General features: G+C 33.3%; 4 protein-coding genes across 7 annotated transcripts; 2 read left to right on the top strand and 2 right to left on the bottom strand.

Moving 5' to 3' along the window:
- Positions 1-515: 515 nt before the first annotated feature.
- On the top strand, positions 516-2406 carry Tgt (tRNA-guanine transglycosylase). The gene is made up of 6 exons (XM_077436079.1): positions 516-813; positions 887-1184; positions 1256-1499; positions 1569-1737; positions 1810-2004; positions 2089-2406. Exons 1-6 carry the CDS (start codon positions 685-687, stop codon positions 2242-2244), a joined length of 1191 nt encoding a protein of 396 aa, XP_077292205.1. The 5' UTR covers positions 516-684; the 3' UTR covers positions 2245-2406.
- On the bottom strand, positions 2344-4372 carry LOC143915434 (coiled-coil domain-containing protein 25). The gene is made up of 4 exons (XM_077436088.1): positions 3360-4372; positions 3156-3247; positions 2866-3012; positions 2344-2796 (listed from the first exon to the last, which is right to left on the bottom strand). The coding sequence occupies exons 1-4, from the start codon at positions 3430-3432 to the stop codon at positions 2482-2484; spliced, it is 627 nt and encodes a 208-aa protein (XP_077292214.1). The 5' UTR covers positions 3433-4372; the 3' UTR covers positions 2344-2481.
- A 1686-nt stretch (positions 4373-6058) lies between these two features.
- LOC143915298 (dolichyldiphosphatase 1-like) lies at positions 6059-12171 on the top strand. Its single transcript, XM_077435866.1, has 5 exons — positions 6059-6459; positions 7955-8055; positions 8130-8308; positions 8391-8618; positions 9873-12171. The coding sequence occupies exons 1-5, from the start codon at positions 6381-6383 to the stop codon at positions 10000-10002; spliced, it is 717 nt and encodes a 238-aa protein (XP_077291992.1). The 5' UTR covers positions 6059-6380; the 3' UTR covers positions 10003-12171.
- A 40-nt stretch (positions 12172-12211) lies between these two features.
- NC2beta (negative cofactor 2beta) lies at positions 12212-13688 on the bottom strand. Of its 4 annotated transcripts, none has more exons than XM_077435868.1 (4): positions 13543-13688; positions 13158-13408; positions 12921-13084; positions 12212-12843 (listed from the first exon to the last, which is right to left on the bottom strand). In XM_077435868.1, exons 2-4 carry the CDS (start codon positions 13390-13392, stop codon positions 12703-12705), a joined length of 540 nt encoding a protein of 179 aa, XP_077291994.1. In that variant the 5' UTR covers positions 13393-13408; positions 13543-13688; the 3' UTR covers positions 12212-12702. The 4 variants fall into 4 exon arrangements, with proteins under 4 accessions (XP_077291994.1, XP_077291993.1, XP_077291995.1 ...); XM_077435867.1 differs by having other exon boundaries at positions 13158-13397; positions 13543-13677; XM_077435869.1 differs by having other exon boundaries at positions 13158-13397; positions 13469-13653.
- Positions 13689-13986: the final 298 nt, after the last annotated feature.

Raw genomic sequence — 13986 nt, 5'->3', positions numbered from 1 at the left:
ACAAAAGAGCAAAAAACTTACAAAGCAAAAGAGCAAAAAAAAGGTCGAAATTGGAAGAAATACGGGAAGGATTTAAAAACACGGGTGTGGGGTTTGTAGCAAATGATTGCAAATCGCCCGGTTGCATGCTCATTTCGATTGCATTTTAACTGTTTGAATTTCAGCATGTACGAATGACGAGATATTCATGGGGTTGCGCAAATGACATTTCGATGTACATTGATGATTGGCAATTCTTAAAATTGAGTTGGATCTTTCTGACAAGTTTAAAATGGCAAAAGCCGAGACAAAAGTATAAAATGAGCATGCAGCGAAATGAGTATGCACTCGCTTGGTTTGCAATCGTTTGCAGCGCAGAGATACTGGGTAACTATAACTATCCTGCTAACGAGAACTTGAGTGCCAAATATTTCGTATTCACGATTTTCATGGCAAAAATTGTCTTTTGGGCAGTCGCAATGTGCGTAATAGTATAATTACCGTAACTAACTAACTGGTGTAAAAAAGTCGATTTGTTTGTTCGATCATCGATGTATTACGACCAAAACTTTTGCCACAGTAGCTGTCACGGGAACGTTTGACAGTTGTGGCGCACGTGTTGGTGCTTCATGAATGTGTAAACATTTCTAAATTAATTGTTTACAGATTTGTAGTGTAATTGCCGATTTCGCTAATTTCAAAAAAATGTCGCAATCACGTCCTCTTACGTATAAAGTCATAGCACAATGTAGTCAAACTAGGGCGAGAACCGGCTTAATGCAACTTCCACATTGTGCTGTGGAAACGCCTGTATTTATGCCTGTCGGTACACAGGTAGGTCATATTACGAGTCACGATACACTTAAATTATCATGTAGTTGTGTATTTAATCCCGTTTTAATTTTAGGGCACAATGAAAGGTTTACTGCCTGATCAGTTAGAAAATTTAGATTGTCAAATAATATTAGCAAATACCTACCATTTAGGAAATAGACCCGGTGTGGGGGTGATATCTAAAGCGGGTGGACTTCACAAATTTATGGGATGGAAACGCGCATTGTTGACTGATTCTGGTGGTTTTCAAATGGTCTCGTTACTAAAGCTCGCTACGATCACCGAAGAAGGTGTGAAATTTAAATCGCCCTATAATGATAGTGAAATTATGTTAACGCCAGAACATTCGATAGAAATCCAAAATTGCATTGGTAATAATTTTTTTTTTTTTTTTGATCAACTTTTTCATAGTTTTGATTTCTTATCAAGGTTTATTTTATAGGTGCCGATATAATAATGCAGTTAGATGATGTTGTACAAACGACTCACAATGATACTGCTCGTATCAAAGAAGCTACAGAGAGAACGTCCCGCTGGCTTGATAGGTGTATTTCTGCTCATCAAAAACCTGACGAACAAAACGTATTTCCTATTATACAAGGATTATTAAATCCAGAACTAAGAGAACAAAGTGCTAGAGAACATGTGAAAAAATATGTCAATGGATTTGCTATTGGTGGATTGAGGTGTGTGCAGTATGTTTTGTGCCTTTAATCGTATGAGATGTAATACAAATAAATCTTTTGCACTTATAGTGGTGGTGAAGCTAAGGACGATTTTTGGCCAATGGTCCGATTGAGCACAGGAATATTACCTAGTAATAAACCGAGGTATCTTATGGGCGTAGGTTTAGCTGTGGATCTTGTTGTTTGTGTGGCTCTTGGAGTTGACATGTTTGATTGCGTTTTTCCCACTAGAACTGCCGTATGTAGAAGATTTATTCTAAATTTCAAGTTTACATATACAAATAACTTCTAACAGCAATATAAATTACAGAGATTTGGCTGTGCGCTCGTAAACACTGGACAGATTGTTTTGAAAAATAAGAAATTTGCAAATGACTTCGGGCCAATCGACGAAAACTGTACGTGTTCGACTTGCAAACGACATACACGGGCGTATTTGCATTCGATTGCTACAGTGGAGACCGTTTCTTGTCATCTATTATCTGTACACAACATAGCTTATCAGGTTTAAATTTAAATATATATTTTGATGAACAAAATCCCTTCAAATATTTAGTTTATTTATATATATATGTATTATTCATTTTAGTTGCGGTTAATGAGAACTATGCGAGAACACATAATTAACGATACCTTTGTTAGTTTTGTAAAGAATTTCATGAGTGAACTGTATCCCGACAAAAATTATCCAAATTGGGTGAATAAATCGTTATTATCCGTGAATATAAATCTTATTGAAGAATGATGTTCAATTTGTAAAAAAACTATGATTTTCAAAATGTATATATGTACGTCGATTTATATAAATTTTAAGAATAATCTTGATATTTGTAGTTTTCTTGTTAATACTGAAGCATTATACGAATTAAGTCTTAATATAATTAATATTTATTTGGTTATATGCGAACAATAAAAAATACGAGAATTTAGAGTAAAAATTAACAGATCTTCAAATGAATGACAAATATTTGATGTAATCATGTCACATAAAATCGTCAGAATCATTTCCAGAATCGTAGTTCGTTTTCATATTTTCTGGTTTCATTAATGTACTATAGTTTCTAAGTTCGGCTTCATCTTTTTTCTTCTTTTCCTCTTCTTTCTCTTTTTCTTTTTGAACTCTTAAAATTTGTTTTTTATCTTCCCTTTCAAGTCTATCCCGCTTTTCTCTTTCAGCTCTAAGATCGGGTTTTTCTTCTCGTTTTGTCTTATTTAAACGATTCACAATTTCATTGTTTCTCTTTGCAACTCGCATCTTCTTAACTTCCTTTTCTTTTATGAAAGACACTTGCCCAACCTAAAAAAATTGCATAATAAATCATTCGAATAAAAAAAATTCTTGCATATTAAATTAAAATATACATACTTCCATTCCTGGCGTTTTCTTTAAGTTATCCCACATTGTATACAAAATATCAACATCATTCATTTTATTTCCATTTATCGAATTGGCCTTCACCAATTGACAGGCGTCTTCTAATACAGACGTTGGAATATCGTCTATCGACTGACCCTGCAAAAACAGGTTTATATGTATGGTTATCAAATTACATCGGATTGTAAGCTTACGATTAAATTAATCAATCTATTTTATCGACGAAGGAAAGATAAGGAGTGCTAAATCTAATACGACAATGCGTGAAATGTTTTTTTTACCTGCTCCAGTCTCAGGTAGACGTGAGCCGATGATATTTTATCAACATGAAACCAAACGTCTTCAGGCCACCCCCATTTGATCAAATCATCATCTATGAATATGACAAGTATTAATAAAAAAAATTAAGTGTATTATATTTGTATAATGTTATTATTTATTTTAAAGGTAAATTATTTATGATTTGGAATTGAAATGATACATACTTTCGTATTTATCGATTCCCATGTAAATAATAGCTGGTGGAGCGACCACGTTGCTTGTATAGTAGAAAACCATGGCGAAGAGAGCAGACACCAGACACCAGACAACGGTGAGACGACTGGCGCTCCTGTCACTTAAACCTCAACAGTCTAATATTTGGGCATACCACTGCTTACAACTGTCACATTCTAACTAAATTTTATTTCTTCAGATACTGATAGGGGAAAAGCTAGCACACGATATAGTTATCGGAAATTTAGATTTCGTATGGGTTCGGTGATTATTCCGCATAAAGTGCTCTAGCACACGTCACTAAAATCTTTATCACTGGAAATCTGTCACCCGAAAATTCCATCCATCGAGAGTTATGCACGCAAACTATCGTCACATTATATCGTCGGCGTAGTGGTTGAAATCTAGAATCTAGAAATTTAGATTTCTTGTTCTGAGAAAATCAACTTTTTCAAAAATCAAGAAATTTTAATTTCTCGATTTCGTAACCTAAATCATTATTCGTTAAAGATTATGTGGGGTGAAGTTCACAATCCCAATACGAAATTCACAATCAGGATTTAAATAATTTTCCAAAAGGAAGATTATTAAATCTTATGTTATAGGGAATCTCGTTCTAGAATTCCTTTTTTTTACCCGTTAGATCTAGAACCCATATCCTTACAGACTCACCTATATTTATTGTTATTGATATTATGAATATATTGAGATCTATCTTTCGTTAAAATTGAATTTTTTTTTTTTAAATATTTCGTGATTTTTTTTATTTTCAATGTTCTTGACCACAACAAATTAGTTATATCGATATATGTACTATCAAACAAAATGTACAAAATGGATTATTGTGCAAATTGCGATCGCACGCAAGACAATCGTTGCCACAAAAATCGCTAATATGTAATATCTGGCACTCGAGTTTTCGTTAGTACAATATTTTGCGTGTGTAGCTTTCGCATCATGGAATTCTTGGGTGCCAGATGTTCCGTGATCGAAATTTTAGATCGCCTTTTGCGGAATAATCACCGAACCGTTTCAGATTTATCGGAATGAAAATTCAAATGAATCCAAAGCAGATAACTTCCCTTTCCACCATGCGAAGAGCGCGCACTTACCTACACATATTCATATTTAAGCCAGCAGCATAGCTCGGTCGTTAAGCTTCTGCTTAGCGTTGAGAGGCGGCGGGTTCGATCCTTGGGACCGGGCCTCGAATGAAAATGAATTTTTCAGAGTATGCTGTTGGTTAGACCTGGATTTGTGACTTCAGGTTGATCGTTTCCTATCAGAGTTTGCCAATTTTCTCTGATTTCATTGTTGAAACAGTTCCCGGAAAAAAATTGGCTAAAAATCCCTCCGATACGATATGTCACCTATAATTTGTTATTAATTAATGTACAATAAATAAGTTTGTGTACAAATTAATAGATGTCTCATTGATTTACGAGTTTTACAGTGTCTCGTAATTCAGTGATTTATATAAAAATGCTGAATTGTAATTGGCCGGGAAGGCGCATTGTGGTTTACCTGTAAGGCCTTCCTGGTATTTTATTTTATTGCTACAATCAATATACACTCGTCATTACAGATCGCTCCAATGAGACGAGTGTACGATAACGGTCAGAAATACAATAATACATATACAATAAGAATACATAGCATATAACAATTAATCAGTACACAAATAATAATCATAGAGACATCTATGGATTATTTTTAGATTTTTGTGTACAATTATTATTACAATTTTTATACATATAATAAACACGAAATTATAGAGATATCGAGATATATAAAATATAGAGATATCTATAGATTTCAGATTACTGTGCATAATCTTTACAAATTATACAAACAGATTTTGTGACAACAGGAAATGATCTAATACCAATTTTCAGGAACCGTTTCAACAATGATCAGATAAAATTGGCAAACTCTGATAGAGAAACGATCGATTTGGAGTTACAAAACCCCCAAACCTAACCAGCAGTTTGACGAGGACACGAACCTTCGACCTCAGTGGTGCTAAATATATACGCTATCATTAAGCCAAAGTGCTGGCTTAATGCCGTATATATGTAAAAATAAATAAATATTGCGACAATTCGGCAAACGGTCGAGCCAATCGATAAAGCCAGCAGCATAGCTCGGACGTTAAGCTTCTGCTTACCGTCAAGAAGGTGCCGGGTTCTATCCCTGAATGAAAATGAATTTTTCAGAGTATGCTGTTGTTCAGACCTGGATTTGTGACTCCAGGTTGATCGTTTCCTATCAGAGTTTGCCAATTTTCTCTGATTTCATTGTTGAAACGGTTCCCGGAAAAAAAAAATTGGCTAAAAATCCTTCCTACCTACTATGTCACCACTATTTGAAATTTGATGGATGTACAATAAAAATGTATGTACAATTCATAGATGTCTCGTTAATTTGCGAGTTTTTTCAGTGTCTCGCAATTCAACGACTTATAATAAAAAAATGCTGCATTTGTATTTGTAATTGGCCAGGAAGGCGCATTGGGATTTACCTGTAAGGCCTTCCTGGTATATATGTAAAATAAAAATAAATAATAAAATAAAATAAAATATGCAAATTTAGCATCAAGAACATGTTATTCCGAACGTAAAACATGCGTTTCATTGAAATAGCTATTTTTCAAAAGACGTGTTTATGACTTATCGGCTGGGTGGGAGTTAGTAGGAGTGGGTGAGGGAACGAGAGAGCGAGAGACAGTGTGTTCGTATTCGTACTCGTGTTCGTACGCACTCTGCGACACGGCAGCAGAGTCGAGATCACTGACTAGTGGCTAGTCACTAGCAACAAATGACTAGCAACTAGCGGCTAGTGACTAGTGACTAGTGACTAGTGACTACGTGTAGAGTAGAGGGGTCTCGGCCAGTAGATGGAACGACAATCGCGCGCCTCGTGTTCTCTCTGTCTTGTTTGTTTGTGTGCCACACAAGGGCGAGGGGAAAAGGGCTTAGGGGTAAGGGATAGGGGGTGAAGGAGGGGGCGCAATGGCACGTGAGGGGGACATGGAGCCGCGATCCGGCGACTGGGCCCCACTGGCTCTCACCCTCGTCGAATATCCCAAAGGTGCATTCACATCCACTGCTTGCTTGCTCTACGACCTCTGCATTCGCATACATACATACACCACTCTTTTGAACATTCAACCAAGATATGTAGATTCTTCTCAAGCTATTTGTGGATATCGAGCTGCTTCCGATGTTCTCATAATTCCGCACTTTTCATATATTATTCCGTTGATAAGCTCCGTTCAATGTGATGCTAGATATTAATTCATTCCGACATCGAGATATCGCTTTACGGTTTGCCGATGTGGCTTTTTCAATTTTTTTTCTAGCTACCTACAATGTATTCAAGTCTGTCTTATATACGGTTGCTACCTCAGACCCAGGTCTCTCCCGGAGATTATTAATAAAATAAATCACATTTCGAAATTATATAAATAATGTTCGGTGGATACATTAACCTTTTGAGTGCTGACGTATTTTCTGTTGAAAGCCCGCCAAGCTGAAAATTTCCTTCCAACTAGAATTATTTAGAAATCCAATAGAAAGAGGCTAGTAACAAATATGTACATATATATATTTGTTACTAGCCTCGTTTGGTTACCTTAAATGTAATGTCCCACTTCAGAATGTAGTGTGAATTCAATTTCTATTTGTATAATTTGAACTCACATCCAACTTTCACAATATAATATATTAAAAAAAAAATTACTTTATGTATGTTGTCGTTTACGTACGAAATGGAATACTTGGTATATAGTGGAGAGAGTAATGGCAATTGGTGGGTCACGTAGCTAGAAGTGCTGGAATAGTACCCGAAAGAATGTAAAAGGATGAAAGGAAGGCTGTACGGAAGAATTTGAAAAATGTATCTTAGTTTTAGTTTCATTTTCTCATTGTTGGTACAATTATGTGCCTATTAATCTACCCATATCAAATGTTTGTTGTTTTTCTCGTAAAATTATGTACTTTTATAATATATCAACGAGGAGAGATATGAAACGGAATATGTGAGAGAAGTATGACAAGGGTAGTGGATATAGTGGAGGGATTGAAATGGCAATTGGTGGGTCATGTAGCTAGAAGAATGGACAGAGGAAGTGCTGGAATAGTACCCAAGCGAATCTAATAGGGTGAAAGGAAAGCCGTAAGGAGGATATAATTTGAAAAATGTGTGAGGTGAGATGGATGAGAGTTGCGCAAAACAAACGAGTGAATGGCGAATGGCTATAAATAATGATGGTGATGATCAAGTGTGTGCAGAATTGTATGAAATAATCGGTTCTGATTAATGCACGCGTGAAACTTAGGTTTACATTTGTTTCATCGATAAGAAAAACATTTTGTCAGCTCTAAGATAAACACTTTTGATTTATCATGTTTGCCGATAACAATATCAATGAACTCTATTTCAGCTTGAATGAATCATTAATATTGACGTCTTTTGCTGTTGGCCTTTTTTGACCTAATTATTTGTTGCCAATTACTAGAAAAAGTTTGTAATAATGTTTCAATACACGATCATACTTCACGTTTCGTATTTTTTGCTGTTGCAGGAGATTTTATTGGCAAACTTTTTGCCATTATAAGCTTAACTCCATTTGGAATCGGCGCAGGATTTATAGCGTTGATATTATTTAGAAGAGATTTACACACCGTAAGATAATGAACTTCCGTCTTTAAATAATAAAGATCAATTTTTACACAATTATAAATATTATTTTCTTTCAGATAACATTCTTCATAGGAACACTTGTAAATGAAGCTTTCAATATGATTTTAAAACATATCATTAAGGAAGAAAGACCAGCGGCCAGAGAAGGACTATACAGTGAATATGGAATGCCATCATCGCATTCTCAGTTTATGTGGTTTTTCACAACATACATTATTTATTTTATATTCATTAGGTATGAATCTTTCAACATAACTTAATTTAAAATTATTTTTTATACTCGGTACAATTTAAATAAATTATTTTCTCTATTTCAGGCTGCATCACATTAATAATAATTCAATTTTGTCTCGGGTATGGTTAGCTAGCGTAATAAGTGGAGTTGTAGGAAGTGCAGTAGCTGTATCTATAGGTCGTGTATATTTGTTGTATCATAGCGTTAGGCAAGTTGCCGTCGGAGCTGCCGTCGGATTTTTATCAGCAACACTTTGGTTTGCATTAACTCATTGTATATTGACGCCATTGTTTCCTCAAATTGTCTGTTGGTAAGTGTTAATCATCATACTGTAAAAATAATCAAATTAAGGGGGACCACTAGTGTGACCGCACCATAAAAAGGTGATTTTTGGGAATTAAAATAAAAAAAACTACTGGATGGAATGTTTTATCGTTTTATAGATATATTTATAGATATATACTAAATACATAATAAAAGTTTTTAGACAAAAAAATTGAAAATTCAGCGAGTTATACGTAATCTCCCAAGGCTCCAAAAAAAAAGTACCCCCACTGCTGCAGTGATAGCGACCTTCACAGTGCCTGAAATCAAAAAATTCAAAAAGTGTATTAAACTAGAAGATATTTCCCGTACCATGAACCTCGATCAAAAAAAAAAATTGAAATTTGTTCGATTCGCGCATAAATTTGTTGATTTTTGGCCAGCCAAAATTAAATTTTTTATTCAATCGGAAAGCTGGAGGTTCATGGCACGGAGAAACATATATAAAAATCAAATCGATCGGATGATTCATTCTTGAGTTATAACTGCAGCAAATTTGTAGTTTCGAGAAAAACGCGTTTAAAGTGTAAGTTACTGATTTCGTGGTTATAAATCAAGAAATATCATACCTACTGCTAATATGCCATACAATGCACCTTCCTCTTAGAAAGACAGCTGTTGGGCTGATGAAGTTTTTCTTTGAGCTGATCGGCCCTCTTTCGAAGTAGCCTGTTGACTATGATCTGCTATTGTCAGCGGCATAATCGTTTGCTGCAGGTCCAACTATTATTCCCATCGCATTGAACATTTTTAAAATAGAAGAATAACCGTCATTGAATATTGACGTAGCAAAATAATTGGATAATTCTATAGTTTTGAGACCATTGGAGTTTATTAATTAATTTGATTGTTATTTTTTATGTATCCTTGCTTTTTCCTCCTAAGGTCTTATCAACGTTCTTCAAACTACGGCATCGTGATCCCATTCTTTTCTTTACATGTACGTAGATAGCACTCAAGTTTTTGTATTGGAACATCATATGGATTCAAATCCAACGATCCTTTGTATGTGACACTATCACCATCGCCAATATACCGCGTATATTTCGCTGTAACTCAAAAGCTATTCGAGACATGCACTTGAAATTTTAGTATGTTATTTTTAAAGGTATAGACTATCGAAATATGCAAAAAAAAGATTTTTTAAAAATGTCACACTAGTGGTCCCCCTTAAAACAATAGATTATGATGAAAATATGTAATTTTAATTTGCATAGTACTGATTACTGTCGATTTGTAGGAAAATATCGGAATTGTTGCTGCTTCGAGATACTACTTTGATTCCTAACGTTTTGTGGTTCGAATATACCAGCAGTCGTCAAGAGGCACGCGCCCGTTCACGCAAGCTGGTACCGTTGAAAGCTCAATGACCCGGAGGCTGCGGCCGCAGCATTGTTCGCAATCTGCGCTGGCCGCTGTCATCCAAATGACAACACCGTTTCCTTCGCTCTTGCTCGCCCGCTCTCTGTTGTGTGCTGCTAGCATTGCCACTTTATGTATTATATCATCAAACATTTGCTTAGTGATATAAAAATCATCCGGCAATGAATTTAATGAACCAGTTCAAATTGAACGAAAATGTGTAAAATATTTTTTATCGTTTAAATAAAAAAAAAAAATGCCAATATTTAGATAAAAGTGACACGTGAAACATTAAAGGAAAAGAAATATATGAATGCCGTCAATTTTTACAAAGCCAATTGACGAAAGATATATACATATATAAAAAAAAAGACATTTGGCATTTATTTACACTTATGTACATACAATATGTTACTGATTTTGACTTCGGCTAACTTATAATATATATTGAGTTACATTTTAATAATGGTTAAATTATAATCGATGAATGATACTTGGATGTAAAAGTGCTATTATGTCATTAATAACTTTAGCTCATAATATGTAAGTCTAGGCATTTATGTGTAGACATATATTATGTATGTATTTTATAGGTTACCAGGGTTGAATTAGTGATAAATATGTATATGTCGAATATATCTTGTCCTATGATTTTGTAATGATATATTATCTTTTATATGTATATAAATTAATAATAACAATACTCATGACCGATGAAGGCATTCGACTGTAACACCGGCAATTTGGCACAAAAACTATCAAATATGATTAAAAATATATTACTGTTTTTGTTTTAAAATACTCTATTATGTTGTCACAACTTTGCTAAATGTATTTATTGTCCCTTGAGATTAGGAATGCTCGGTAGCTATCGATATAAATCAATCAATTTTTTTTTACTATTTTATATGTGATTAGTTTTTATAGGAGTTTTTAATGTCGGCAGCTTTGAATTTCATATTATTTATTCTATATATATTAAGCTACATATTTTCACAACAAATACTTATAAAACATTTAATATATTATCCACAATTTTACTATCATTTACAGAGATAAAACCTTCTTTATCTTTATCAGTTAAGTTCGCTTGGTACTTAAAATTTTGGTTGCATAGAATTAGATATAATCATTAAACGTATAATTTTTATTATTATATATTTCTCTATCTACAAATAACGGTTATTTGAGAAAGAAATACAATAATTTCAAATGTAAACTTACTATTTTTATTGCGTATATGCTATATAGATCCTCGACTCATGAATGTTTGTACTTATGAAATTTTTATTAATCCGAATATCAAGTTTTATGTATATTACATAAGATTCAAAAGTCTTTTTGGAAAGCAATTATTTTCAATCATACAGTGCATTCAAATTTTTATGTTTCTTAGAGCTGTGGTCCATCACAATGTGGAATTTATTTTTCTTAATAATTAAATGAACTAGTCTCTAATCAATAATTAAATGTGTTTTATCGTTGTATTTGTGTAACATGTTTTTTAATTAGTATAATACGTTTTATGGTTTTGAAACGCATTGTAATAAACAGCTATTAGAGTTATCGCCATGCATATTATGAAATAAATTTTTGAATTTCTTTTTGTGTATAAAATAGAATTTATATTTGTAAAAATAATAGTCGATATAAGATTATTTATTTTGCATCATTCGCATTCTATTTTTTAATTTATTTTTAACCGAAAAGCTGCTATATTTATCCCAAAACACACAATGGAAATTATAGCTATTAGAGTGTGTACTATGCAGTATAATATTTATTTTTTTACTCATGCTGTCTCGTTTAAAGTATGAGTGGTGTGCTGCAAGGTAGCAAGCAATTGTGAAAACCTCATTTAGTGCTAATTTTAAGTATTGCATTTGTTTGTGTGGATGAAACATTTTTAATTACATAATATATAAAATTTTAATTGCTTTGCATATGTACATGTATTTAATTAGTGTAATTTTTTACTTCATGTAATTTAAATACATACACATGTACTTTTGGACTTTGAATATAAAATACTCTTTCGTAAGACAGCTTACTTTTTTATGGTTTACAATATTATAAATTGTATTATGCATATACATCCCAACCATTATGTTGTGAAATTGATTAGTTATACTAGATTATTTTGAGTTTTATTGATAATAAAATTTTATCGATATCTTAATATGTTTTGATTTCGTTTTTCATTTAAGTTTTAGTCGCGATATCAAATATGGAAGAATTAACGTATACATACAGGAAACAGTTTGCATACATCGTCGGAAGACCAAATTTATCGATGTAGTGAATATGCATTTTTATCATAAATGGAAATTTAAAAACGTTTCCTAGGCAATTAAACAATTGTATAATATACTGAATAGATTTTATAATAGTGATTTATATACTTTTGAATATGTATGTGTTCAGTATCTGTGTTGAGCCGTTGTAAAATGACTACTTTTTTATTTGTAACAGATTTATTCAGCAATAATTATATTGTTACTTGTTTATGTTAAACAAAATTATTTGATTTCACCAAATATACAATAGTCTTTGAATTCCTTTGGGTTAATTATATTTCAGCCTACTACATACATTGAACACAATTACAATTTTTTATGATGTGAAGAAATCAATCAAGAAATTATACACAAATACTTATTTATTTCAGAAATATTAAAGACATTCATATTATATTATACAAATGAGTTTTAAGAGTAATCATCGTCACTGTCTATATCATTAGCCGGTGTTGGTGTAGGTACTGGCATTCCAGAGAGTTGTGGTTGACCGACCATTTCTTGGATTTGAAGCATTTGCTGTTGCTCTGCTATGGCTTGTTCCTCACGTGCCTATTAGACAGTTATGATATAAGAAAAAAATATCACATTGTATCAACAGTAATGAATTGGAACAGAATAAATCTCACTTTAGCGAATAATTCCTGCTGTTGACGTAACAGTTCTTCTTCAGGTATTCCCAAATTTTCGAGACGCGTGCTCTGACGTCGTCTTTTGGCAGCGACTGCTTTACAGTCTCTTACAACGGCTTCTGCATCCACTGTGTAATCGCAGAACCCTAACCTATCAAGGGCTGAGACAGGAAAAATTTAAACATCGTTATGTACATGTGTATATATAGTTATAGTGTTTTGACATAAGCTGACCAACTAAAATGTGATCGGCGTTGATGGTCTTCTTATTGCTTTGGTTACAAACTTCATTGGCTTCAGAGCTTAAAAGGTGTATGAATTCTGTGCAGCAATTTAAAATTAATTCTCTTGATTCGTTAGCAACTCGAACGGAGGGCACCAATTCTTTGATCATTTTGTTTATGCTCGCTCTTGGTAGAGTAAGCTCATCTTCTTCCGCGATACACAATTCTCTATCGGGAGTTGTCATATTGCCTAGAAATGAACTAATTTAATAATTTTATAATGCAAATCAACTGAATGTAGTTACATATGTATGTACATACATATAACAGATATATGAAGATGAAAGTTGAAATGAAATTTTTTTTATAATTTGAATGAGGCAAATGAAACCCACCAATGTAACCTAGTATATGAAAAGTCAAAATATAAGGATAGTCGAAAGACTAACTAGTCAAAATATAATGATAAAGCGTGTCACTGAACTGTCACTCTGACAGTCGCCGATAGTGCTACCAACATTTGTTGCGACTAATAATTAACAGTGCTGACAATTTTTTTTAAATAGAGGATACACAATTAGTCCCACGTTTGAATTTCATAGATAAGAAATATGAACCTTTCAATATTACTTAGTATCTTTTGTACCCTTAATGGTATTCTCGCTCACTACTACCTGACTATCGTCAATAGAAACTGTACATTATCTAACAACTGTAATATATTGTGTATGCAATGTAAATATGATCAATATGGAAGACTAATAAATATAACTAATCATTTAAGGTTTTCGCGATAGTGAAACTTCTCTCTTCTACCAATCACAAAATAAAGCTGGATA

The sequence above is a fragment of the Arctopsyche grandis genome, chromosome 8 (genome assembly GCF_051622035.1).
Source record: "Arctopsyche grandis isolate Sample6627 chromosome 8, ASM5162203v2, whole genome shotgun sequence".
NCBI classification, from domain to species: Eukaryota; Metazoa; Arthropoda; class Insecta; order Trichoptera; family Hydropsychidae; genus Arctopsyche; species Arctopsyche grandis.
Note: the sequence above shows the minus strand (reverse complement) of the source record. Positions and strands in the feature narration are given on the sequence as shown.

Bases quoted from the DNA above. Each gene is read 5' to 3' on its own strand.
- Tgt (XM_077436079.1), top strand. From the start codon at position 685: ATGTCGCAATCACGTCCTCTTACGTATAAAGTCATAGCACAATGTAGT. The intron at 1,500-1,568 runs GTGTGTGCAGTA...TTGCACTTATAG, and splicing joins TTTGCTATTGGTGGATTGAG to TGGTGGTGAAGCTAAGGACG. The intron at 1,738-1,809 runs GTATGTAGAAGA...TATAAATTACAG, and splicing joins TTTTTCCCACTAGAACTGCC to AGATTTGGCTGTGCGCTCGT.
- LOC143915434 (XM_077436088.1), bottom strand. From the start codon at position 3,432: ATGGTTTTCTACTATACAAGCAACGTGGTCGCTCCACCAGCTATTATT. The intron at 3,248-3,359 runs GTATGTATCATT...TCATATTCATAG, and splicing joins GGGAATCGATAAATACGAAA to ATGATGATTTGATCAAATGG. The intron at 3,013-3,155 runs GTAAAAAAAACA...CTGTTTTTGCAG, and splicing joins TCTACCTGAGACTGGAGCAG to GGTCAGTCGATAGACGATAT.
- LOC143915298 (XM_077435866.1), top strand. From the start codon at position 6,381: ATGGCACGTGAGGGGGACATGGAGCCGCGATCCGGCGACTGGGCCCCA. The intron at 6,460-7,954 runs GTGCATTCACAT...TTGCTGTTGCAG, and splicing joins CCTCGTCGAATATCCCAAAG to GAGATTTTATTGGCAAACTT. The intron at 8,309-8,390 runs GTATGAATCTTT...TCTCTATTTCAG, and splicing joins ATTTATTTTATATTCATTAG to GCTGCATCACATTAATAATA.
- NC2beta (XM_077435868.1), bottom strand. From the start codon at position 13,392: ATGACAACTCCCGATAGAGAATTGTGTATCGCGGAAGAAGATGAGCTT. The intron at 13,085-13,157 runs GTCAGCTTATGT...TTCCTGTCTCAG, and splicing joins CGCCGATCACATTTTAGTTG to CCCTTGATAGGTTAGGGTTC. The intron at 12,844-12,920 runs GTGAGATTTATT...ACTGTCTAATAG, and splicing joins AGCAGGAATTATTCGCTAAA to GCACGTGAGGAACAAGCCAT.